Raw genomic sequence first — 27,453 nt, 5'->3', positions numbered from 1 at the left:
CTCTCTTCTTGATGGATTAACACTTTTATCATTAGAATTCTCCTCTATCTCTTATAATAGACCTTGTCCTGAAGTCCACTTTAGCTGATATTAGTAATACTTCACTGTATGACTATAACCACATTTTACTTATCCACTCATCCATTGACAGACATGTGGGCCGCTGTCATGTTTTAGATATTATGAACAATGCTGCTATGAACATGGGTGTACAAATATCTCTTTGAGATGCCGCTTTCAAGGATTTTTGGTATATATCCAGATGTAGACTTGCTGGATCATATGGTAATTCCATTTTTAATTTTTTGAGGAACCGCCTTACTTTTTTCCATAGCAGCTGTACAATGTTAAGCCTTACTTTTTTCCATAGCAGCTGTACAATGTTAAATTACTACCAACAGTGCACAAGGGTTCCAATTTCTCCACATTCTTGCCAACACTTGTTATTTTTAATTTTTTGATCGTAGCCATCCTAATGGGTATGAGGTGGTGTTTCGTAGTTTTGATTTGCATTTCCCTAATGATCAGAGATGTTGAGCATCTTTTCATGTGCTTATTGGCCATTTGTATATCTTCATTGGAGGGATATACATTCAACTTCTTTGCCCATTTTTGAGTTATGTCTTTTGGTTTTTTTGGTTGTTGAATTTTACTTCTCTATATATTTTGGATATTAATCCTTTAATCAGATATATGATTTGCAAATATTTTCTCCCATTCTATGGGCTGCCTTTTTACTCAGTTGATTTTGTCTTTTGATGCACAATACTTTAAATTTTTCATGAAAGTCCAGTTTGACTATTTTTTCTTTTCCTATCTCTGCCTTTGGTGACATAGCCAAGAAATTATTGCCAAATCCACTGTCATGAAGCTTTTATCCTATGTTTTCTTCTAAGAGTTTTATAGTTTTGGGTCTCACATTCAGGTCTTTGATCCATTTTGAGTTAACTTTTGTATGTGGTGTTAAGTAAGGGTCCAATTTCATTATTTTACTTGTGGATATTCAGTTTTCCCAGCACCACTTGTTGAATAGACTGAACTTTCCCCATTAAATGGTCTTGGCATCCTTTTCAAAAATCATTTGACCATATGCATATGCAACGGTTTATTTCTGGGCTCCCTGTTTCATTCCATTAGTCTATACATTAGTCTTTATGATAGTAACATAAAGACTAACTTTGATTACTGTGGCTTTCTAGTAAGTTTTGACATCAGGAAATGTGAGTCGTCCAGCTTTATTCTTTTTCAAGATAGTTTTGTCTATTTGTGATCCCTTGAGATTTCATATGAATTTTAGGATGGGTTTTTCTATTTTGGCAAAACATCATTGAGAGTTTTTATAGAGATTGCATTCAATCTATAGATTGCTTTGAGTAGCATTGACATCCTAATAATATTAAATTAAGTCTTCCAATCTATGAACATCGAAAGTGTTTCCATTAATTCTTCAGTAACATTTTGTAATTTTCTTTGTACCAGTCTTTTACTTTTGGTTAACTCCTAAGTATTTTATTCTTTTAGATGCTATTGTAAATGTCATTTTCATAATTTCCTTTTGAGATTGTTCATTGTTAATATATAAAAATGCAACAAATTTTTGTATGTTGACTTTATAACTTGGTACTTTGCTGAATTTATTAGCTCTAACAGTTGTGTGTGTGTAATCTTTAGGATTCTCTACATATAAGAATATATCACGTGCAGAGATATTACCTCTTCCTTTCCAAGTTGGATGTCTTTTGTTGCTTTTTCTGCCTAATTGCTCTATCTAGACATTCTAGCATTATGTTGAATAGAAGTTGTGAAAGTAGGCATCTGTGTCTTTTTCCTGATCTTAGAGGAAAGGCTTAAAGTCTTTCACCAATGTGTATGTTTGCTGTGGGTTATCGTATATGGTTTTTATTATGCTGAAGTAGTTTCCTTCTATTCCTAGTTTGTTGAGTGTTTTTAAAAGGGCGTTGAATTCCGTTGAATGCTTTGTGTGCATCATTTGAGATGATCATGTGATGTATTACACTGATCAATTTTCACATATTGAACTATCCTTGCATTCCAGGAGTAAATCTGACTTGGCCATGGTGTATAACCCTTTTGATATGCTGCTAAATTTAGTTTGCTAATATTTTATTGTGAGTTTTTGCATTAATGTTCATAAGGGATATGAATCTGTAGTTTTCTTGTAGTGTCATTGGCTTTTTTTTCCTGGCTATTCTTGCAATATTATCCTCTCTTATGAATTTAGAATCAGTGTCTAGTTCCCAAAAGTATCTTTTTTTGTTGTTATTGTTGCTTTGATTTTGTATTAGCTATAGGGTGATCTTTATTTGTCATTTCCCCTCAAATTAGGGAAAGATTATGCTTAAGAGAAGTTAGATGGTTCTATTAATTCTGGTTTTTGACTATTAGGTTTGCATGTTAGTTTCTATTTTTTTTTTACCATCTTTATTGGAGTATAATTGCTTTACAATGGTGTTAGTTTCTGCTTTATAACAAAGTGAATCAGCTATACATATACATATATCCCCATATCTCCTCCCTCTTGCGTTTCCCTCCCACCCTCCCTATCCCACCCCTCTAGGTGGTCACAAAGTACCGAGCTGATCTCCCCGCGCCATGCGGCTGCTTCCCACTATCTATTTTACATTTAGTAGTATATATAAGTCCATGCCACTCTCTCACTTCATCCCAGCTTACCCTTCCCCCTCCCCGTGTCCTCAAATCCATTCTCTACATCTGTGTCTTTATTCCTGTCCTGCCCCTAGGCTCTTCAGAACCTTTTTTTTTTTTTTTTTTTAGATTCCATATATATGTGTTAAGCATACGGTATTTGTTTTCCTCTTTCTGACGTACTTCATTCTGAATGACAGTCTCTAGGTCCATCCACCTCACTACAAATAACTCAATTTTGTTTCTTTTTGTGGCTGAGTAATATTCCATTGTATATATGTCACATCTTCTTTATCCATTCATCTGTCGATGGATGCTTAGGTTGCTTCCATGTCCTGGCTATTTTAAACAGAGCTGCAATGAACCTTGTGGTACATGACTCTTTTTGAATTATGGTTTTCTCAGGGTATATGCCGAGTAGTGGGATTGCTGGGTTGTATGGTAGTTCTATTTGTAGTTTTTTAAGGAACCTCCATACTGTTCTCCATAGTGGCTGTATCAATTTACATTCCCACCAACAGTGCAAGCCAAAAGTACCTTAGTGATACTTTTATTGGGAAATTTATAGCTTAATTTAGGAATAATTTTGTCAATGAGTTGAAAACTCAACCTAAAAATCCTGGTTTTCAGGCTTCCCTGGTGGCGCAGTGGTTGAGAGTCCGCCTGCCGATGCAGGGGATGCAGGTTCGTGCCCCGGTCCGGGAAGATCCCACATGCCGCGGAGCGGCTGGGCCCGTGAGCCATGGCCGCTGAGCCTGCGCGTCCAGAACCTGTGCTCCGCAACGGGAGAGGCCACAACAGTGAGAGGTCCGCGTACCGAAAAAAAAAAAAAAATCCTGGTTTTCATATATACTACTAAAATAATAAAGGTCATTATAAAAATTAAATTAATACATAAGTATGTAAAGGCTAAAAATTAAGAAGGTCCTCTTAAAATATTTCCTTATCATCACCGCCTCCTAACTTCCCTTCACTGAGGCAATTTTTACAAACAGTTTGATAGTATGCTTTCATAATTAGCCATACATTTACAAGCTTTTATGTGTACATCCACACGCAGGGTTTTTCTGGTTTTGTTTTGTATGTATATGGGATCATTAGTAATAAAGGAGCCATAATACATACTCAGTGTATATCAATGTATTGTAATCCTCTATGGATGCACATTCACATTGTTTCTTTTTTTCTTCCACTAATAAAGCTTGATCAAAGTCTCGTGCATACTTTTCCACATTTGTTTATTTAAGTAGAATTTCTAGAAAGGAATTGCCAGCGAGAAGGTAATGAATGCATAATTTAAAAATTTGAAGATACCAAGTTATCTTCAGCGAACAGCAGTGATACTCCCAACAACGATACAGGATGGGACTTTTTTCACACGCTCTCCTAAGTACTAAACGCACAAATCTTTTTAATTTTTGCCACTCTGTATATATAACATCTAGTTCACAGTATGTCTGTAAGGGTCACACATGTTAAAGGATCTCTCACGTTGCCTGGCTTACTGTCAGCATTCTTTTTTTTTTTTTTTAAAGCAGCCCAATCTGACAGTAAAATACATGCTAGGGCAATAAAATGTCTGGGAATCTTAATGAACACAATTTACCATCAGACTTCGTTGAGGCCGTAAAGAAAAAAATCCCCAACCCCAATATTGCAAGGACAACATTTCCAACGTGTATGGTCTGAAGGGATGGATCAGCTCTAATGATAACTGGGTGTTGAGTTCTGAAGAAGTGGGGTGTTCCCTTTTAAAAATAGTCTTCCCCCCAACCCACTCCCCAAAAAAACAACCGAACTGCGTTCACCAGCCTGCCTTTGTCTCCGGAGCCACGCCGAGCTCCCGACAGCTCCCGCCGCGGAAGGCCCCTTACGGACTTCCTTGTCTCCTCTTCACATGGGTAAGGTGGGCTTCTTTCTGCCGTCGGAGGCGCCGGGGCCGGTGTACCTAAGGGTTCGGGCTCTCCGTCCGAGCGTGCACCTGGGAGCCCGGGAGCCGCACGGACCTTGCTCTTTTCTGACATTGTCCCACCGAAGTCCGCAACTCTTCCACGTTTCCCATTCTGTTCATTGGAAGACTGGTTCTGGAGACTGCAGGCTTATTTGACCTGCGGCACGGAATGCGGAGCGAAGTGCCAGACTTCTCAGTCCCCAGCCCTTGGAGACGCCGCCACCGGGACTGGACGTGGCGCGGTGTCGGACCCAACTGCCGTCACATGGATGGCATTTTCGGTTCAGCGTCTTTAGCCTGGATTTTGGCTTAATTCAACCTAAACAGCGTCTTGGAATTTTATTTTTTTCCAAAGCCTACGAGGTCCCGCGAAGGGAATTCGCGTTGGAGAGGGAGCCCGGTGTCACCGAAGAGGGAGCCGGGCGCCGTGAGGGTGGGGAAATCCTTCAGGTCCAGCCAGCGGTGGGACACTACCTCACGGGCTCGCCTCTCACCTAGCTCAGACCTCAGGCAATCGTAGTTGTGACTGGTGGAATGAGGCGGAAAACCCGCTGGTCTCCACCACAGCGGGTCTGGATTGGCTTCGGCACACAGTCGCTTTTCTGTAGTCCAATCCTAGAGTCGCTTAGTGATAAATCCCGCTTTAAAAGGCATTTGATAACAGTTTTACGTGTTGTAAGGCATACGGTGATTGGCTGCAGGGCTCACGGATTCGCTCGGTAGTAAACACAGCGAGGCTCCTGGGACCGCGGATTGGTCAATGTTCCCGGGGCCGAATAAATTCCGCCGGATTCCGCGCGCTGGCTGGCGGCACATCTACCCTGGCCCCGCCGCTTCCGCTTCTGATTGGCTGTAGCGCGGCCGGAGGGGAGGAGAAAAGCCGCGGAGTAGGCGATCTCGTGTTGCGTCACTTCCGTTTACTGTGGGCAGCTGCCGTGGTATTCTCAGAGAGCGGCGGCGAACGGGCTGAAGCAGCCGGAGGACGAGAGGCGGGGTGGGCGGAAGGGGGAGGAAATCCCATCACTGGGGCGCCAGCCTGGACGTTCCCGCCTCCTCCGACACTGTCGGGTCCGATCGGAGAAGGGTCACCGCCTCCTCCAGCGAGAAGGGGGGCGGAGTCCGGCTCAGGTGAGGCAACCCTGTCAGCGCGAGGCGTGGTGGCGCGCGCGGGCGCGCTCACGTGGAGACAGTTGGGCTCTGGGGGAGCTGGATGGGCGGCGCGAGCAGGGTCTAGTCCAGGCGTCGGGGCGCGCGCAGACGCGTACCGGTTCCCCTCCATCCCCCCACCCCCGCCTACCTTGTCAGTCTTTCTGAGGTGGTATTGTTACCCTCGGAACGGAGGGGCCAGGCGGGTGGAAGGCGTGTTCTTCTGCGCAGGCGTCCCCCGTGTCCTGACGCCAGGCTGTCGGTCCAGCCGGTGGGGCGGGGCTCTTGCCCCCTCGGATCTGCGGGCCGGCGACGTTGGTTACTGGGATCGGGTGGGGAAGGCTTGGGACCAACAGCCTGGCGGGGTGAATAGAGGATCTGCGGGATGGGGTCGGGTGGCTCTCTCGCCCCCATCCTGGGTCTGTTTGAGCGACGAGGTTTCATTTACACCAGAGCAAGGCCGAGGCGGTCTGGAATCGGGAACTGGAGGCTGACCCTTGGAGGGGTGGAGCCAGTGTTTTGGAATGCCCCAACTTATCAGAGGACTACAGTGTTTATAGGCTATTATTGAATGGCCTCTGCTTCCAGGCTTCGTGCTAGGAGCTGTGGGGGATGCAGTGGTAAGAACAGCCTTCTGTCCTCCTCGCCTTGTTTGGAGGACACGCAGATTTATACTTAAATACTAACCTTAGGCAGTGAGTTAAGGGGGGTCGAAGGTTAGTTTTTCTTCTCTTCCAAAAAAGGTCGTTTGTTATTAAGTCAGTGTGCATTCTGGCATCGTGGAGGGTACTGTGGAAGCTAATTTCTGAATAGGACACAAATCCTAAATATTTAGTTTGGAGGAAAAATTTTAGGTAAAGGCGCAGTGAAATCTTGAGTACTAAGTAGTATGGTTGGGTTCTGGTTAATTTTAATGAATTGAAGTAAGAAACCCTTCACCTTCAAGAACTGAAGCAGAAATATTTCCGAAATATGTTCATACACTTTTCAGTTGTAGTAGGTAGAAGATATTACATACATTAGGATCTTTCTTTAGAGGTTGAAGAGAATGCTGTGCCTTAGACATCACTGATGATTTGTTATCCTTGTAGGGGCTGTTGTGCCTTAGATAATTTTAAAAAGGTGGGCTAGGTGCCTCACCGTTTTCTGGAGAAAGTGCATTCAGTGTTGTGATTTTGGTGGTGAGGTTGATAAGCTAAAGGATTAGCGGAGGGGGAAAAAGACCAGGTGGGGAGAGGAGAGAGAGAATTTTAGAGAAAAGCCCCTAAACCAAGGGAAGGCCTCCTACTATTACTTTAGTCCCCTCTGGAAATCCCAGAAAACTTGGAAGACTGGCCTCACCACCACTGTCAGCTTGGTGACCTGCCAGGTAAGACTAACTCGTTGAGGACCTGTTCGGGCTCTTGCGTTTTGCTAAGTAAATGAACCAGGACTTTTTAAAGAGTCCTGAAGTCAGCATGTTTTCTTGATTTGCTTTTTCTCTCCTAAAAGTTGTGTCAAAACATGGTATAGTTAGCTGGGGATACTGGCAAGCTGTATTCTTCCTATTTGAGGTGTCTAGCAAAATTCTGAAAGAGATAAGATTTGGAAGAAAAGCATCTTAGAATGGGGTGTTTTCCTAAGCTTAGGGGTCAGTGCTCTCAAAAGAGACTTTGTCGTAAGGCTATCACAAGTAGTTGGTTATTTAAAAAAAAATCAGTTGGATACAAAATGCATGTAAATGTTTAGTATTTAAAGTATTTAGCATGAATTATGTTGAACTGGAGTTCTATAGCGTGGGTAAGACTTAAAAATAGCTTGTGTACAGTGAGAAATGACAAAGTTTGCTGTAGTGCTGACAGAATCTTGAATCTGCCTCAGTTTCTCCTTGGAAAGGGAAAAGAAAAACCCAAGGTATTGATTCCATGTTAGTCTTCAACTTTTATTTTTTTAATATAAATTTGTTGTAAACAAATACTTTTCCTGTTTGTCAGTTTTAAGCATATGAGTTCTCTTTGACTGTACTTAACATTTCTCAAATATGGATGTTGTCTAGTAGAGCCAAATTTTGTTAGTGTAGCAGGTGGGATGGAATGTAACACCACACGGCACCTTTTGTCTAAGTATGAGGTGAACTCATGCTAAAAGACCAGCTGTTTCTGAGTGAACTATTGTTCTTACAGTTGTTTTCATCATTGTCATTACTGAACAGTGGCTTTTAATCTCCAGATTCCAATTTTGGGAGGTGCCTTTCATTTGATTAATTATACATCTATTTACTAAAAGCTTTGATTTATCTTTCTGACCGCTCAGATTAGGAATTGTGTTGGAGTACTGACATTTGTAATATAGATAGATTACTGTCTTAGTATCTAAGATTATTTTATCTGTACATAATTTTCCTTGTGATATTCTAACATACTTGAATGATATGTTTAAGGTTCCAGTATTTCCTTGATTCTAAACCACATTTTGTTCACATTTTAATCTTGAGGACAGGATGCCATAAGTAAGCATTATACCATAGCTTAACGGGCATTGTTTTTCCCCCCCCCGCAATGTTACATGAGATAATGTTGCACTTGATAATCACTGGCATCTTAGATTTAATGAGACTTGGTGCAATTAAAAGACTTTTGTATCCAACTAATTTGTTGTTAATTGTAAGCAATTAATTTTCCAAATCTGCACTCTGAAGAAAGTTTGCTATTGAAAGGAATCCTATTGGAAGTAATATTTTTTCCTTATTGAGAGGGGAATTAACGAACTGTTTTGTTTCTTTGACAAATTTTAAAGGATGATTGAGTGCTGGGTCTGCTTTTTGGAAACTGTACTTGGTGTTTTGTTACTTTGTATACTTGATAACAGTTTACAAATGCTTTATTTCCAGCTTAAGTTTAAAATGATTAGGGTGAATTGTTCCCCCCTTTCTTCCATACATGATATTGTTAACTTGGTGTAATTGATTTTTCAGTACATCTAAATTAGTTATAATTTAAAATCTACTCAGCTGTCTTCCTCTAAAAATATAAGACCTTCAATTTTAAAGGTCTTTGAAATACAAGTCCTTCTGTTTTAGTCTACAGAGAGGATTTGAGGAAGGAGGACAGGGAGAAGAAAACCCACTGTTCTGGGGTTCAGTTTTGAGAGGAATGTACAGATGGTACAAAAATCTAAACACATGTAGTAACATACACTGTATTGTATTTTGAGTAGAATGTCAAAAGCAACTTAGCAGGTGAAGTATCAGTCACTTGCGGAACACTATTGATTTGACAAATGATTCAGAGGTGAAGGAATATACTACTTTGAAGGTAAACTAGGTATAAGAAATGAATTAAATCCATTTTTCATCTTCTCTTCTGGAAAGGCACCATCAATAATTGTGTCTCCAATGCTTCAGCATGGCTTTCTTCTTGATAGAAGTTTAGTTTTTTTCCTTAAGAAATACGTATCTTGATCTGTCAGGGGTGCAAGGCAATAAAAGCTATTTTAAAAAATTGCTGAAAAGGTTGTGTGTGGTGGAGGCAACTGGGATGTGTGTCAGGCAGCATTTTCTAAATAATAGAGGGAAAATATATTTAGACTTTTAAAACATGTTAAAATATAGTCTCAAATATATAAACAGCTAAAAGAAGCCATTGATGGATGGTTTCTATAGATTTTTGGGTACCTTTGTGAAGTTTGTATGCTCTTTAGAGCGTTAAGTGGCTACAGATGTTCTTTTATCTGGACAGTCAGCTGGCTGGCTAGTCATTTGAAGTTTTAGGAAAATGTAGTACCCGAGACAGGGAAATTTCTAGAACAGTTACAGTGCAAGTGTAAAGTTCTAAATAGGATAAAGCACTGAAGTTTGTCATAAATTATTATTATTATTTTTTTTTTGCGGTACGCGGGCCTCTCACTGTTGTGGCCTCTCCCATTGCGGAGCACAGGCTCCGGACGCGCAGGCTCAGCGGCCATGGCTCACGGGCCTAGCCACTGCGCGGCACGTGGGATCTTCCTGGACCGGGGCACGAACCCGTGTCCCCTGCATTGGCAGGCAGACTCTCAACCACTGCACCACCAGGGAAGCCCCTGTCATAAATTATTTTGAAGTTGAAGTGCAGTGCTGTCAGACTGTCATGTAACTGACTGTCTTGGGCATGCCCATCTATCAGACAGCATTCTGCCGGTGGGCCACCACCTTGGCTGACCACCTCCCTGACAGGTTTGGGCACACCAAGATCTTCCCCTTATTACAGGTGATCCTGCCACCAGGAATGCATTCTGTCACCCAGCCCCTCTTCTCCCCAAGGCTCTGCTCCCTGATTCTTGTTTGGCACCAGCCTCATGGAAGGCAGGGTTGGGAGGAGCCAGTGGTAAGGAGCAGTGGGAGGAGAAGGCAAAGCTTATCTTGCATCCTGCTGACCTTCTAAACTGGGGTCTGTTAGCACTGGTGAGGGCTTGGCGGTGTGGTCTGTGGTGGTGGTGGCAGTGGCGTGTAGCATTGGTAATAAGGGAGGATTTGAGGAAGAAAAGAGATGAAAAGCCCCTCCTGCCAGCTCTTCCAGAATCCTTGCTCTAATTTTCACTCCCTTAGCTGTTATTTTACACACCTGTCTTTTCACTCAGTTCCAATCCTTGACCCTGACCCTGCTTTTCAGCTTCATCCCCTCACTCCCTCCAATTGCCTGATCCTTATTCCTAGCCTTTGCTCACACTAGTAATTGCTTACTGTCTCTCCACTGAATATCCTTTCATCAGCCACCGGGCCCATGTCTTCCTGGGGGCTACTCCCATTACTGCAAAGTGAAGTTTTGTGGATGGACCTAGGATCATATCTCTTATCCTTCACTTGCTGTACTAGTTGGGTGATGTTGGCCCTAGGCATGGGGAAGACAGTCACTGCTTGATCATCATCCATAAGAGAGAATATATGTAAAATACCTACAGGACCTCGCTCTTAGTAGGCATTCAACCCTTTCATCCAACTAATCGAAGTATAGTGGTAAGTGTGGTGCAGTGTTACTTACACTGCACAGGTGCTTTGACCTGTTTGCTAACATAGTAACAGGTTAAAGGCATACTTTGTGAGTGGTCTTGGAAGGTAATATTGCTGAGAAAATGCTAAGTGATTTATTTTGCAAACTTGAGTAGCACAGTATATGTATAAATCAAAGGCTGCCTTTACGCTAAAGTCCCATTTATCCTATATTTTTAAAGAATGAGATTGCAGGGAATTCCCTGGTGATCCAGTGTTTAGGACTCCGTGCTTTCACTGCCGAGGGCCCACGTTCAGTCCCTGGTTGGGAAACTAAGATCCTGCAAGCCATGCAGTGCGGCCAAAAACAAACAAAAAACAACCACCCCCCGAAACTGAAACAAAACAAAAAAAGAAAGAGATTCCACATACATGCGCTTTCTATATATGTAAAAATTTAGGGCTAATAGCCCCAGTATGTGCTGCTGGGCCCCTTTTTTCCCTTAGTGCATCAGCTGTCTCTTTGCAGCTTAATTAATTAATTAAAAAAATAATTATTAAAAAAAGACTATGTGAGGGCTTGAGGTACTTCCCTATGAGGAAATCTTTCATACATAGGCTTTGACCTTTATTTTGGATATTTTGAGACTTTTTCTTTCTGGCTTTTGGCTGATTGTAGGGATAGTTGTGACTCTCAGAAAAATAACTGTTGGGTAATACGGTGTTACATTTCACCTAAATACAAAATTCATTCAAGATAATTTACTGAGTTGTATATCAGGCACTTTGGAAGAGAGAGAGAAATTATAGTCCCTGGAGTCAACAAGAAGTTTTAGTAGAAGCATTTTGACTTTGCACTAGAATATAAGTAGGTCACTAATAACTTTTCTTATTCAAGCTGAATTATGAAGTTTTAGGTCAGCTAATCCCTAGGAATTTTTTTAAAGAAATTTATGTATTTATTTATTTTTGGCTGTGTTGGGTCTTCGTTGCTGTGCACGGGCTTCCTCTAGTTGCGGCAAGCAGGCTTCTCATTGCTGTGGCTTCTCTTGTTGTGGAGCATGGGTTCTAGGCGCACGGGCTTCAGTAGTTGTGGCACACGGGCTCAGCAGTTGTGGCTCGTGGGCTCTAGAGCACAGGCTCAGTAGCTGTGGCACACAGGCTTAGTTGCTCCACGGCATATGGGATCTTCCTGGACCAGGGCTCAAACCTGTGTCCCCTGCATTGGCAGGCGGATTCTTAACCACTGCAACACCAGGGAAGTCCAGCCCTAGGAATTTTGAACTGGAAAACAAGCTGGTAAAGTGGGAGAGCTGGAGGGTAGGGTGAGATGGTAAGGGCTTCTGGCATTAGCTTGACATCCCCAGTCATGCTCACTTTTAGTCATTGATGGATTTCCTTTTTTTTTTTTTAAGATTTATTATTTATTTATATTATTTACTTTTGGCTGTGTCGGGTCTTAGTTACGGCACGCAGGATCTTTTGTTGTGGCACGTGGGCTTCTCTCTAGTTGTGGCGTGCAGGTTTTCTTTCTCTAGTTGTGGCGTGCAGGCTCCAGGGCACCGTGGGCTCTGTAGTTCTGGTGTGCAGGTTCCAGGTCATGTGGGCTCTCTAGTTGAGGTGCTCGAGCTCAGTAGTTGTGGCTCGTGGGCTTAGTTGCCCCGCAGCATGTGGGATCTTAGTTCCCTGACCAGGGATCAAACCTGCGTTACCTGCATTGTAAGGCAGATTCTTTACCGCTGGACCACCAGGGAAGTCCTGATTTCCTTTTTATTACACTTAATCTGTCCAATTTCTGAGCTGCCCTGACACAGCAGAACCAGAGAGACTATAAAATTAGTCATGCTGACAGATGTGGTAGCTGGGGTTAACCTTGGACGCCTGTGTGCCTACCTAGTCCCACTTAGTTGATCAGACCAGAATATGGATGAATGTTCTAGGACTCCAGGACTTGTAACCCCATCAAAAATCCTAGCCTGCTTGACTGGGACCTTGCCTAGTTTTGTTCTCTTACATTTATTTTCACTTATGTCATCTCTACAAGTGGAGGCAAAGTTCTGTTTAGTTATTTTTCTGCTAGGGTTTTATCTAGATTAGGGATATTGAACGTTAAGAGTTCTTAGAATGTTAAGATGCTTCTTGCAGGTGTAGCCTTGGCAGGTCCTGCCTGGCAGACCAGCAGCAAATCACTTGATATGTTGTAGATGATGTTTGAGTATGGGTGTACATTTCTTTATGAACTAAGTATATTATTGAAAAGCATGTGGGTAGGTCAATATATAAGTCAAACAGTTTAAAATGTGCTATTAACTGGCTTGTTCCCCTAGAACACAAATGAACTTTTTTATTAGTCTAAGTAAAGCACTATTAGGAAAGTAAATCTTTTGAGAAAAGTCAACTCTTGATTATTCATGTTAATGTAATAAGCAGTGGTATAAGTGTATTTTCTTAATTATATTTAGTTTGCAAATTTCTAAAACTCTGTTCCTGCATAAAAAATATTGTAGTGTACACTTGCTTTGGGTCAAAGTTACAAATTGATAGATTACTTGCTGGATATTAAATAGCTTCTCTTAAAAGTCAGTCAGTATACTGACAGCAGTAGGTTGCCCTTCACTATATATAACTTATCCTTACCAGTCCATTCAGAAAGATTGGTCAATATTTATTTATTTTCCCCGCCGCACCATGTGGCATGCGTGATCCTAGTTCGCCCACCAGGGATCAAACCCATGCCCCCTGCATTGGGAGCACCGAGTCTTAACCACTGGACCACCAGAGAAGTCCCAATATTTACAGTATTTAATTGCATTGCCTGGCATGTGATATAATAGCTATTTATCAATATTTAAAATTGCATTATAGGAAGCTTTCTATCCTAAAATGGTTTAAATAATATAGGAATTATCTTTTCCATAGCATTCAATAGATATTTCCTGTAAAACTACTTGGTGCTGGTGCCTCTTCAGGGGAGAAGTAATTCTTTGGCAGCTCTTTCTAATTGTGTGTGTGGCGGTGGGGACCAGTTATGGTCTGTTCAAGCTCTCTTTTTAGATTTTTAAAAAGAAATTTTACCAAAGATATATATGTAGTTTGCTAAGTACACATCACTTAAGGAATCAAATAGTTCCACAGATTTTTTTTTTCTTTTTTTTTTTAGTTCCACAGATTTTTAAGATGAATACTAGGCCCTGGCCTCCCTGCTCCCCATTTCTCTTCCTCAAGACTCCCACTTTCAACTCTTTTTTTTTTTTTTTTTTTGCGGTACGTGGGCCTCTCGCTGTTGTGGCCTCTCCCGTTGCGGAGCACAGGCTCCGGACGCACAGGCTCAGCGGCCATGGCTCACGGGCCCAGCCGCTCCGCGGCATGTGGGATCTTCCCGGACCGGGACACGAACCCGTGTCCCCTGCGTCGGCAGGCGGACTCTCAACCACTGCGCCACCAGGGAAGCCCCCACTTTCAACTCTTAACTAATTCCTTTGATATTTATATACATATGTAAAAAGCCATGCTTGGAGCTTCTTAATTTTTCAGTTTAGGCATTATCTATTGACTTCCCCTTGGTTAGAGATAAGAATTTTGTTTTTTATGAGTTTGTTAATTTCTCCTTATGATTGTACTGGTTTTGCTCTGTGCATTTCAATGCACACTCCACATTCCTCCATCCCCCAGTAGAGTTAGAATTTTCATTAGATCAGCTATTCTCAAAGTATAGTCCAAGGACCCTTAGGGACCTCTGAGAGTTTTTCAAGGAGTCTATGAGGTCAAAGCTATTTTCATATTGATATAAAGACTTATTTACTTTTTTCACTTAATTCTTTCACGAGTGTACACTCGTGTATGATATTGCAAAATCCTGAATGCAGAAGCAAGTATGAGAATCCAGCTATCTTCTGTTAATGCAAAAATGTAAAACAGTGCCACTCTTCTCATTATTTTTTTCCGGGGAGGGGGGTATAGTTATTTTTCATAAAAGTTAACATGTAATTGTTTATTTTTATTTTATTTTTAAAAAATTTTTGGCTGCGTTGGGTCTTTTTTTAAAAATTGATGATTTATTTTTGGCTGCGTTGGGTCTTTGTTGCTGCACGCAGGCTTTCTCTAGTTGCTTTGAGTGGGAGCTACTCTTGTTGTGGTGTGTGGGCTTCTCATCGTGGTGGCTTCTCTTGTTGCAGAGTACGGGCTCTAGGCGTGCGGGCTCAGCAGTGTGGTGCACGGGCTTAGTTGTTCCATGGCATGTTGCATCTTCTCAGACCAGGGCTCGAACCCATGTCACCTGCATTGGCAGGCAGATTCTTAACCACTGCGCCACCAGGGAAATCCCTGTCATTGTTTATTTTTATTTAAAAATTAATTAACAAATAAGTGTTTTTAAATGTTCTGTTTTAAATTCCCTAGAGCTTTTAAAAATTTACCCTAGTTCCTCTTCACAGCCTACGGAAGGGCTCAATAAATGCTAGTTGAAGATGTCTGCACTGCCAGTGCACGTGTACTACAATACTAGATCTTTGGCCTTCTGTTATTTTGGTTCTCTCTTTCACTTTCGGGACGATCACCTCTTGCCCAAAAAAGCTATGCATTTCCAAAGCCATTTACCCATCACATACATGGGGAGGGGCTCTAACTGTCAGAGGAATGTTACAGTGGCTGTTTGTCACTGGCAGCTGTCCAGCCTTTTGAACACCCCCACGTTTCCATTTGGAGAGCCTGCAAATTGTGTGTCCCATTTCCCAAGGTAGAATCATCATTACAGGGCAGATGTGAGAACTAGGTTCCCTTGGTCGTAGGTACCTGAGTGGGGTCTGGATGCAGATGTGAGCAATATGGAATAATACTGAGCATTTAGAACTACTCTGTCCAATCCAGTAGACATTAAATTAATTAAAATTAAAAGTTCATTTCCTCAGTCACACTAGCCACATTTCAAGTGCTCAGTAAACACATGTGACTAGTGGACAGCATAGCAACTATGCTGTTGATTTCTGTCATTGTAGGAAGTTGTATTGGACTGTGCTGGTGTAGAAGGTGCAATGGCAGCTCTCTTCTGGGCAGCTAATCCAGAGCAGGATCCATGGAAAATAGAGGTAGTAGTGGTAGTAATGATTTCCACGATGTGCTTGGGTGCTCTGGGGCATTCCTGTATCACTCTCCCACCCTCCTGGAGATTTTGTGAGCTTCCTAACATCTTTTTACCATAAATCCCTTCCTCCTTAAATCAGTTGAGCGGACTGATTGTATCCAGTTAAGGGCTCTGACTTACCCTGAAGTGTTTTCTGACACTCTGGATATATTGGAAGGAGCAGTTGAATAATCTAATTGGCCAGTTTTATGGCTAAAATTAGCTTTTATATTAGTGGATTTGATTTCTATTGCTAATCTAAATGATCATAAATTGATTAAATGATATTAAGATGAAAGAATATTGCCGTTAAGGAGAAATTAGTTTGGAGTTATGTCTAAACAGATAATTCAACACAGTTACTAACTTAGAGAATAAGTGTTTCTCCAGGTTTTGATGATCATCTCTAATGTCACCATTTAGTTTCACAACTTCCAGGCCCCCTTAAGAAGAAAGGAATCCTTAGCCTTTGTACTGCCCTGATGAAGGCCTGACAATAAGGCATAGCGGGACATTCCAGGCATCCCTAAAGTGTTTGGAGAAGAGCCTGGAGAACTTGAGTTGATCTCAAGGACTGTGTCAGGGCATCTAGTGTAGGGCTGACAATCTCTAGGATGACAGGAAGTTATATGAACTGTTTACCTATTTTGCAACATTATTTAAACCTCTGTTTTCATTGGGGTCATGTTTAGCTACCTCAGTAGTCTCTTCTCATAGGTTTCTGGGCCCTGGGAATCTCCTCAAAATGGTGCTTTTGAGACCACAATTTCCTTGCTACTTATGCCCTTTCAATAGAAAGGGGGATTGAATATTAGGAGTTTGACATTTTAGTGAATGACCTTTTGTGGAAAAGAGTGGTGGTTTCTCTTATACTCAAGATAACTGACATTACAAAAAATAAGGAGGCTGTTTTTCTTCAGATGATCATATTTCTGCTGCTTGTTGAAGAAGAAGGACATTAGACAGAATGCCCATTTAATGCTCCATTAAAATACCATTTATTTGGGAAGTTAGTCTTTTATGTTCCCCTCATCTGTTAAGTCAGAATAGTAAGCCCTACCTGACAAGGTTGTTTTGGAGATTAGAGATAATATAAATAAAAAGTACGTAACACAATGACTAGCACATAGAAGACTCTCTAACAGTAGTCACTATTGTTTTATTATTACTACTACTGTCAGCACTGCAACAGTTCTACAACATTGGTTCCAGTCTCCACAGTAGGAGAGAAAGCAATAAACTCAGTGCCTGGTGCTGCTTGCTTTAACCTAACAAGGCTCCAGTTGACATGGTCTCTTAGTTCTCAGAGTGACTCTGAGGCTGGTACAGCTTCCTGAGACAACTCCTTGTTTTATTTCTTTTGTTTCTTGAACCAGAATGTTTCTTCCCTGTTACCGCTATAAAATAATCGCCTCCTTGGAACTTGACACTTACTACTATACGTGTTTACTTTCCAAGTCAGGAGCTATAGACTTGTGAGCAATAATTGCATTTTGTCTAATCTCCCCAAAGCCTTGAGCTCTGTGGTCCCTGGTTGATTGGGTGGGGTCAGGGGCACATGTGCTGCTGCTTGCCATTGTTGGCCCTTCACTCCTATCAGGGAATCTTGATAAAGCAAGAAGGGGGCAGCAGGAAAGTACGTGTTTTAGTGATGTATTTTGTTGTTGGAAACTCTTCAAAAGCTGAAAAAACACAGGATGTAAAAGAATAGGCCAACACGTGGCCCCTGCTTTGAGGCATTTTACCATCCATTTGTAACTTTCCAGGTGCAGCAAAGGCCTGTGCTTAATACTCTGTTAGCACTGTAGACCTTTGGTTTTTATGGATTTAGAGTTTGTCATTTTTGTTATTTCCCAGGGATCTTGAAGGCGTGTGTCCTGTGGTCACTTGTCATTTCACTCAGTCATTACTTGGCCTGCTCTGTAGGGCTGGGCCACTAAAGCAAGTGGGCAAGCCTGGTGTGCAGCTTGGCATCCATGTGGCCTTCTGCTTGCAGTAATCCTTGTGAAGTGCCATAATGGTACTTGTGAATTTGGAGATGTGCAAAGATCTCAGGGTGTATGCCTTTAGAATGTCAAGGATCTACCATGTTTTGTTTTGTTTTTTTGAGGTACACAGGCCTCTCACTGTTGTGGCCTCTCCCGTTGCGGACCACAGGCTCCAGATGCACAGGCTTAGCGGCCATGGCTCACGGGCCCAGCTGCTCCGCGGCATGTGGGATCTTCCCGGACCGAGACACGAACCCGTGTCCCCTGCATCGGCAGGCAGACTCTCAACCACTGCGCCATCAGGGAAGCCCTACCATGTTTTTTAAAATTTCATTTAATATTGGGAATTCCCTGGCGGTCCAGTGGTTAGGACTTTGTGCTTTTACTGCTGAGGGCGTGGGTTGAATCCCTGGTCAGGGAACTAAGATCCCACAAGCCATGTGGTGTGGCAAAAAAAAAAAAAAAAAAAAAAAAAAACCCAAAAAATTATTTTATAAAAGTTAAATATATGTATGTATTTATATTTTAGAAGCCACATAGTTCCATTAGGTTTAGAGCTAAAAAAATAGCAGTCTTCTGTCCCCCGTTTTTCCCCTCCAAATTCCCCCTCCTTAGAGGCAGCCATTTTCACTTTAGTTGTTTCGTCTGCTACTGCTTTCTGTATTTCCAAACAGCGTTCTTATATTACTATTTCTTGAGGTAGTATTTAAGACAGCATTTCTTGACTAATAGGGAAGATGAGAATTTAACTTTCTTACACCACTTCTCCTCTGCCTCCCCCCTCCACACGTATTGGCCTTCCCTTACCCTTCCAGTATCTCAAATTTGGCTCTGTGTTCACATTATTATGACTCTGTAAACAAAACACATAGGGTACGGCAACTAAACAACCATGTATTCTTCCTGGAGTTAATAACTGTCCCATTTAAAATTCTTCTTGGGCTTCCCTGGTGGTGCAGTGGTTGAGAGTCTGCCTGCCGATGCAGGGGACATGGGTTCGTGCCCCGGTCCGGGAGGATCCCACATGCCGCGGAGCGGCTAGGCCCGTGAGCCATGGCCACTGAGCCTGCGCGTCCGGAGCCTATGTGCCGCAACGGGAGAGGACAAAACAGTGAGAGGTCCGCGTACCGCAAAGAAATAAAATAAAATAAAATTCTTCTTGTTTTTTTATGACCTATCTTCACATTTTCATAAAACTGTTAACTTCTTAGCGCTCTCAACTATATCATGTGATCTCTCCATTCCTTTTTTCCCTTGGGGAACTCCTTGGAGTCCCTCATATTCCTGCTCCAGTCTGCTCCCCAGTCCTGCTGCCTAGCTCTCATTTCGGGCTTCAGCATCATCTTTCAAATTCTCTTTGCCTGTTTTCTAGGATGTGTGTGCAATTCCTATATTCTTCATCTTCCTTTTCTTGGTTTATTCCCAGCTTCCTGAAGCACAAGGTTTAATAGCTTCCTGAGAAGGGATATGTGGGAGGTAGACTTCTGCGTTCTTGCTTGTCTGGAAAATGCCGTAGTCTCCCCTTACAATTGATGTTTGGCTGGGTATGGTCTAAGTTGGAAGTAACTTTCTCGGAGAATTTTAAAGAACCTTTTACCTTCCAGTATTGCTTTTGAGAAGTCTAATGCCAGTTTTATTCCTGATTCTTTGTTAACTCCCCCCAATTCAAACTTCCCAGATCTTTATCCCAGGTGTTTTAAAATGTCACTGTAATGAGCCAGGTGTGGGGATTTGTTCATTCATATTGCTGAGCACTTGGTGGACCTTTTTAGTGTGAATAAGTAACTTCTTCAGTTCTGAGAATTATTCTTTGTTATCATTCTCCCCATTTTCTGTCTTTTCTCTTTTTGTATTCAGACTTTGGGCTTCATTAGTTAATTCTTTTTTTCTCTTGTTCATTCACTTTTATTTCTCCTTTGCCTTGTCTGTGACATTTCCTCAGCCATATTATTATCTTCCAACCCTTCTAGTAACTTAAAATTTTTTTTACAATTTTAAACTTCCAATACTTTTTGTTTCTGGAATATTTCTTTTCAAAAAAAATTAAAAACATTCCTTGTTTCATGGATATCGTATCTTAGCTCTCTGAGGATGTTAATTATAGGTGTTTTTCGCCCTTAGTTCTGTTTCTTCCAGATGCTTTTTGTTTGTTTAGGGCTCTGTCTTTCATGTTGCCAAAATCTTGGCTGTCTGTGCACAGATGCTGTACAGAAATTCTGAGACAGTTATGGAGGAGAAAGAAAGAGTGCCTTTATTTCTTTGCCAGGCGAAGAGGGAACACAGTAGGCTAGCACCTCAAGAACTGTGCTCCCCTCCCTGGGGAATAGGGAGAGGTCTTATAGTCGGGGCTCATGGTCAGGGGTATGCAATAAGGACGAAGGCAGTAACAGTCTTGCATTCTTCTTCTGTAGAGTTTCAAAAGGATGGGGTTGCTGACAAGATTAGGATGTGTGCAGGGTCTCAGTCGGTCTCCTAATCTTCTCCGGTCCCTTTAATCTTGCCTCAGGTTGTTTCTTACCTGCTCCTCCCTTGATTAGCAACTGTTCGAATCTGCCCTTTGGAACTCGGGGAAGGTCATGGAGGCTGGAGTTTTGCCTACAAGAAATGGGGGACAAAAAAGCCTCCGTGCCTGGGAGCCCCATAGGGCCACACTCGGTTTCAATGTTAGGGATTTTCCCCCTCCAGTTTGTGGTGCTTCTACCTGACTGATTGGAAGCTGAGTGAATCGGCCTTGAGGACTGGTGGGCTTCACTGTAGGGAAGTTTGATGGGGACCCAAGTGGTCTTTTGGAGGGATTCCCTGGGTATTTGAACCCTGGGCTGCTAGTCTTCTATTGGTGGGTGGAATGTCTTACCTTCTAGTGCGGACTTTAACTTCATGCTCCAGCTGTGGGTTGTAGCAGCTCGTCCCAGCCTCGCGTCCTGAGTACAGAGTTTCTCTGGTTCAGCCACCAGAGCCCAGCAGGGGACTGCTGGCTTCTTTCCCGAAGAGGCTTTCCACACCCCCTCCACCAACCCGTCAGAGGCAGGCGCCCTTTCTTTGTCTCCTGTAGCACCTTGTACTTCCTACCACAGCACTTGTAATACTTTATTGTATTTGAACGTTGATTAGTCTGTCACCCCTGAGGGCAGAGATGGATGTCTTGTTGATCATTTTATCTCTAGTGCCAGGCACAACTGTCTGCATGTGTTTGTATCCTGGGGTGTAACCATTAGATTCTGCCTCCCTCCCTCCCAGAGGACCAGAGGTTCCTTCGCTGGAGAGGATAAAACAGGGTTTTAAACTTTGTGGCTCCTTCAGCTTCTACAGTCTGTGGGCAGAAGGCACAGAGCAGCGCCACTTTGGGGGTTATTGACCCTGTTTTCTAACCATACAATGAGAGTGTGTCATGAGCACTAGTCAAGGAGTTTGACTTTGAATCAGCAGTCCTGTAGTTCCTAGGAAGTGTAGCAGTTTCTTAGGAGAGGACAAGCAAGTTCTTGTTGCTGATGAGTCCAAGAGATGAAAATGTACATATGTAATGATTCCACACTCAGCTTTGGAAAGTGATCCACCCATAGTCCATGCGGTCTCTTCTTTATTCCCTTTTTTAATTTTAACATTTATAAAAAATTTCAAATGTACAAAAAATAAGCTTTTGAAGCAAACGCTAGACATCATGTCATTTCATCTGTAAGTATTTCAGTATGTTATCTCTTTAAAAACTACTCTTTTGAAAAAAAAAATCAATGCCGTTATCACATCTAAGGGGGAGAAAAACCTAGTAATTCTGTTAGTATCATCAAAGATACATGTGATGTTCTAAGCAGTCGGTTGGGTTGGATGTATAGAAGCCCTACAGGTGAAAATGGAGTCTGAGCAGATGGTTTTGGAGCTTGTTCATCTCTTGTTTTTCTTTCTTCTTTTTTTTTTGAAGTTTAATTTATTGAGCTTTATTGAGGTCTATGTACATACCATAAAATTCCTTGTTTTAAGTGTACAGTTCAAATATTTTTAGAGAATTTGATGTGTAATCATCATACCCCAATTTTAGAACATTTCCATCATGCCCCCAGAAGTCCCTCTTCCCACTTGCGTCCTGCCCCGAGCCCAACCCCGGTCCCAGAAAACCACTAATCTACTCTCTGTCTCTATAGCTTTACCTTTTCTGTGCCACAGGTGTGGAACGTCCATTAGATTATTTTTTTATCGAATAGACTTCCAGCCAGTCCCCTTGTCTTGACATCATCTTCACTCCACTTCCCCTGGCACCTTGGCAGCCAGTTCTGAGCCTCTGGGTGGGTGGGGGTTTATATATGTCAGGTTGTTTTAGCCACTGCCAGTTTAGGATTCAGCTTTCTGGGCATGCTAAGTCAGTCAGCATGTATTCATTTACCTGCTTACCAGCTTCCAAAATGCTATTGATATTTCTTTCCCATTCTTTTTTCCCTTGTGGGTTTTTACCTTTAAAACAACAAAACCAAAAAACTTTAAGGGTGGAGAGGGTAAATGCATGAGTGCAATCTACTACCATCTATAACTGGAAATCTTCCCCACTAATATTGATATGCCCTTTTTATTTATTTAAGGTTGCTAAAAGACTCTGTTTATAATTTCTTGGAGTTTATTTATTGTCCTCAGGGAGTGCAGAACTCTGACTTCTCAGGTATAGATAGATGTTGCATCACCCACACACTGGTCTTTTCTAACATGGACCCTAAGTGTTAAAAGTGGGTCATGTAAGGGTGAAGCGGAGGCTGTAAACAGCCCATAGCTGATCTGTGTGTGTGTGCAGGCTTCCAGGGCTGTTAGCCGAATCAGCATTTGCTCCTTATTGGACAGGTGTTTAGTCTGCGTGCCCACCATCAGAAACATCACGAGCTTTGAAAGGTCCAAGCTTGGTCATTCATGCCTCCCTCTTTTTTTTAAGATTTTTTTTTTTTGATGTGGACCATTTTTTGTGTTTATTGAATTTGTTACATTGCTTCTGTTTTTTGTTTTGGTTTGTTGGATGCGAGGCATGTGGGATCTTAGCTCCCCGACCAGGGATCAAACCCGCACCCGCTGCATTGGAAGGCGAAGTCTTAACCACTGGACCACCAGGGAAGTCCCCATGCCTCTCTTGTCGTCGCACCCTCTGTGCCCTTTGACTTAAGCTCTTCTGTGTCTTAACACTTTCTTTTTTTTATAGGATCATGGATTTTCCTGGCCACTTTGAACAGATCTTCCAGCAGCTGAACTACCAGAGACTTCATGGCCAGCTCTGTGATTGTGTCATTGTAGTGGGGAACAGACATTTCAAAGCCCACCGCTCGGTCCTAGCAGCATGCAGTACACATTTCCGAGCCCTGTTCTCTGTGGCAGAGGGAGATCAGACCATGAACATGATCCAGTTGGATAGCGAGGTAGTGACAGCGGAGGCCTTTGCCGCACTGATTGACATGATGTATACCTCCACCCTCATGCTGGGGGAGAGCAATGTTATGGATGTCTTATTGGCAGCCTCTCACCTGCACTTGAACTCTGTTGTTAAGGCATGTAAACATTACCTAACGACAAGGACGCTGCCCATGTCTCCCCCCACCGAGCGCGTTCAGGAGCAGAGCGCCCGCATGCAGCGCTCCTTTATGCTGCAGCAGCTGGGACTGAGCATCGTGAGCTCAGCCCTCAATTCCAGCCAGAGTGGTGAGGAGCAGCCGGCCCCCATGAGCTCTTCGATGCGCAGTAACCTGGACCAGCGGACACCCTTCCCCATGAGACGCCTGCATAAGCGCAAGCAGTCTGCAGAGGAGCGGGCCAGACAGCGGCTCCGACCCACCCTGGATGAATCTGCCATCTCCGACGTTACGCCAGAGAATGGGCCGGGGGTTCATTCTCGGGAGGAGTTCTTTTCACCAGATTCTCTGAAGATCGTGGATAACCCTAAAGCTGACGGGATGACCGACACCCAGGACGACAGCGCCATCATATTTGACCGGCCCTTTGGTGCTCAAGAAGATGCCCAGGTGCCCAGCCAGTCCGACAACAGCACCGGCAACGTGACCCAGCTCTCCATGGCCTCCCGCGCCACTCAGGTCGAGGCTAGTTTTGAGCAGGAAGCCACACCTGAGAAAAGTGGTTTTCAGTGTGAAAACCCTGAGGCTGGCCTTGGTGAGAAGGAGCACATGAGAGTGGTGGTTAAATCTGAGCCCCTGAGCTCTCCTGAGCCTCAGGATGAAGTGAGCGACGTGACTTCCCAAGCGGAAGGCAGCGAATCGGTGGAGGTGGAGGGAGTGGTGGTCAGTGCCGAGAAGATAGACCTCAGCCCCGAGAGCAGCGACCGGAGTTTTTCAGATCCCCAGTCTAGCACTGACCGGGTAGGAGACATCCATATTTTGGAAGTCACAAATAACCTAGAACATAAATCCACTTTTAGCATTTCAAATTTTCTTAACAAGAGCAGAGGAAGTAACTTTAGTGCAAATCAGAACAATGACGATAATATCCCAAACACCACTAGTGACTGCAGGTTGGAGGGGGAAGCCCCTTATTTGTTGAGTCCAGAGGCTGGGCCTGCAGGCGGGCCCTCCTCAGCCCCTGGCTCTCACATGGAGAACCCGTTCAGCGAGCCCACAGATGCTCACTTCGTCAGGCCTATGCAGGAAGTGATGGGCCTGCCATGTGTGCAGACCTCAGGCTACCAAGGAGGAGAACAGTTTGGGATGGATTTTTCCAGGTCTGGTTTGGGGTTGCATTCCTCCTTCTCCAGGGTAATGATGAGCTCCCCTAGAGGTGGAGCCAGTAACTTTCCATACTACCGCCGCATAGCTCCCAAAATGCCAGTGGTAACGTCAGTCAGGAGCTCACAGATCCCAGAGAACTCTGCCAGTTCCCAGCTAATGATGAACGCGGCCACATCCTCATTTGAAAACGGCCACCCTTCGCAGCCCGGCCCCCCGCAGTTGACGAGGGCATCTGCTGACGTCCTGTCAAAGTGCAAGAAGGCCTTATCGGAGCACAACGTCTTAGTCGTAGAGGGGGCTCGCAAGTATGCCTGCAAAATCTGCTGCAAGACTTTCCTGACCTTGACAGATTGCAAGAAGCACATCCGTGTTCACACAGGTGAAAAACCCTACGCCTGCCTCAAGTGCGGCAAGAGGTTCAGTCAGTCCAGCCACCTGTACAAACACTCGAAGACCACCTGCCTGCGCTGGCAGAGCAGCAACCTTCCCAGCACTTTGCTCTAACCCGACCTCTTGAGATAATGCTGAGGCCAGTATCAGGACCTAAACTACAGTCTCTTTTGGTTGGTGGTTAATGCCGTTGGGTTTGAGGCTTCAGGCTGCGAATGGCTCATGCAAATTTCGATGACTAATAAATGGAGAATTAATAGGTGTAGTGCTTGTACTGCTACATTTCTGAGTGAAATGTACGCTTTGAGAAGGGATCCAATCCCTGAAACCAAGTTCTTCCTTAGGGTTGAGTAATGCAAAGTAGTTTGGAATCGATGTCATTAAAAGTGGCACATTTGACAATTAAAAATTGAAGTGCAAAGGTTTTTTTTTAGCAATTTTTGTAAAACTCTGAAGCATTTAAATTTCCTATATACCTTCTGATGAGATTATATACCTGTACAGTGATGCAAGATAAACTTAAGTGTAACCAGTGGCAACTTTGTGCCTGTCTAAAAGGAAGGCCCTTGAGGACATACCTGTCTGCCAAAAATGCTTTCAAGTTTATCATGAGCTAGTCCTAGGCTTCAGAAAATACTGTATTTTTTATTTTTGTCTGATTTGCAGTCACAGACACTGCACTTTCATGGTGCTGACACTGGGTCCAGAGCGAGCATTCTCTGGACTATTAGGTGTATATATACTTTGGAAAACATCACTGTTTGTTACATAGATGTTTTAACAATTTTTCCTGGTTTTAAAAACAAAGTTGTAAAAGGAGTATGTACTTATAGGGAGCAGCAAGTAAGGTATTGTTTCTGTATGTGCTGTTTTAGCAGTATTTTAACCAACTTGTAATATATATGTTACAGTTCCATGTTTGGAAGTCAGAAAAGAGCTAGTGTTTGTCTTTGTTCTGATGGTGTGGAGTCCTGTTTAGTGAGATCTTTTATGGCGCATTTACCCTTTGTTCCGTGCAGATTTCGGGGGCTGGTGCAGCCTGACACATCTCACCCAACGACAAACCCGTTGTCTGCTTCACTTCTTCACATTCATGCCACATATGGCATCTTTCCCGGGCCTAGATTACTGTTTTCAGGTAAAAACTAACCAAAAGTGAAATCAACCCCCCTCCATCGTGGGTTTTATTACTGTTCTATACTATCGTTTTAAAGTACAGACCCTGAACTTTTGTTGTTGCCCCAACCCAATACTGAATGTGTGAAATCCAAATGCAGCAGTACTCATGGGTAAATTAAATGGGTTGGGCAGCCCAGAGCACAGAAGTCACCAAGCAGCATCTGAGACAGTTTGAGGAGACATCTGGGTGACTGCCCTGGGCCTCCCTGGACCCCACTGCTTCTCTTCCCCAGCCCCACCTGTGGTCTTCTGACCCTGTGCCATTGGGGCTCTTGGTAGCAGCTGTCAGGCTGAGCCCTGGCTCATGAGCTTCCAGGGGAAAAGCACAGGTTAATGTGTCTCTATAGAGCTCATGAAGTCAGTTTAATTCATGCATGAACATGAGTCCATTTTTTATACAGCTTTTTTAGACACAAGCCATTGTGCATAATTGAGTGAAATCCTTCAGTTCTTACCTTTGTTTAGAAAGAAAGGTAATCAGCGAGTGTTTTCTCCTCTTAATCTAGCGTACGCAGTTACACATCTGTCTGTGGATAAACTTACAATGTTCATTGCTTAGCATCTCCTATGAACTGATTCCCAGGGAGGAAAACCAAAAGGGAAACCTCTGATTCCTCTCCTTTCAGATGTGGGGGAGACGGCTGGAGGCTGTGGGATCACCTGTGAGGTTCAGCTGTTTGTGGCGAATTGTTAGCAGTCATGCTCTGACTTGATGTGAGGAGGCTCCACATCCACCCCTCTGTGGGGACCAGTGACTCGTGAGATTAACCCTGGGAGGCAGGTGGGTCAGCGTGGAGAACGAGAGAGGCCCTGCCTGGCTTGGGAAGAGGAATCGGTGGCACCCGGAGAGCAGTGGCAGCCCTCCTCCCCTTCCACCTTGAGGAGGAGGTGCCAGGAAGCCGCCCCCTCACCTGAGCTCCAGCTTAAGTGGACTTGCTTTGGGGCCTATCTCTGACACAGCGGCTGGCGCCCTGCCTCTCCACTGCTAAGTGGAATCTGGAATCTCTCATCTACCTCTTAGTCAATCAGTTCCTACATGTGAGAAGCCAGCCTGTGAGCCAGGTCCTCGTACATGCTGTAGCACTTAAAAAATAATTCAGAGGTTCCCTGGAAAACCAGTCCCAGGGTTCCCACAAATTGGTAGTTTCTACCTGAATTTTAACTGGTATTGGGTACCTGGATTTGATTGGTTAGCCTTAATTATAGCTTGGCATAATCATTTCTGGTGACCAAATTATAAGGTTCTATCAGGGCACCTGTGTCAGTGGTGCTATGCTGGTCAAAATTTGAGACTTTGAAATAAAAAATTTGTCGTATTCATGCCTCTAACTAATTATGTGTTCTTTTTCTTCGCCTTAGGTTTTTAAGGT

General features: G+C 43.3%; 1 protein-coding gene across 2 annotated transcripts; it reads left to right on the top strand.

Moving 5' to 3' along the window:
* Nucleotides 1–5,540: 5,540 nt before the first annotated feature.
* On the top strand, nucleotides 5,541–27,399 carry ZBTB5 (zinc finger and BTB domain containing 5). Of its 2 annotated transcripts, none has more exons than XM_024763026.1 (2): nucleotides 5,541–5,746; nucleotides 22,984–27,399. In XM_024763026.1, the coding sequence occupies exon 2, from the start codon at nucleotides 22,988–22,990 to the stop codon at nucleotides 25,016–25,018; it is 2,031 nt and encodes a 676-aa protein (XP_024618794.1). In that variant the 5' UTR covers nucleotides 5,541–5,746; nucleotides 22,984–22,987; the 3' UTR covers nucleotides 25,019–27,399. The 2 variants fall into 2 exon arrangements, with proteins under 2 accessions (XP_024618794.1, XP_024618795.1); XM_024763027.1 differs by lacking the exon at nucleotides 5,541–5,746 and adding an exon at nucleotides 6,637–7,133.
* Nucleotides 27,400–27,453: the final 54 nt, after the last annotated feature.

This window comes from Neophocaena asiaeorientalis, unplaced genomic scaffold (genome assembly GCF_003031525.2).
Source record: "Neophocaena asiaeorientalis asiaeorientalis breed wild unplaced genomic scaffold, Neophocaena_asiaeorientalis_V1.1 scaffold449, whole genome shotgun sequence".
Classification (NCBI taxonomy): Eukaryota; Metazoa; Chordata; class Mammalia; order Artiodactyla; family Phocoenidae; genus Neophocaena; species Neophocaena asiaeorientalis.
Note: the sequence above shows the minus strand (reverse complement) of the source record. Positions and strands in the feature narration are given on the sequence as shown.

Coding starts and splice junctions, on each gene's coding strand:
- ZBTB5 (XM_024763026.1), top strand. CDS start 22,988: ATGGATTTTCCTGGCCACTTTGAACAGATCTTCCAGCAGCTGAACTAC.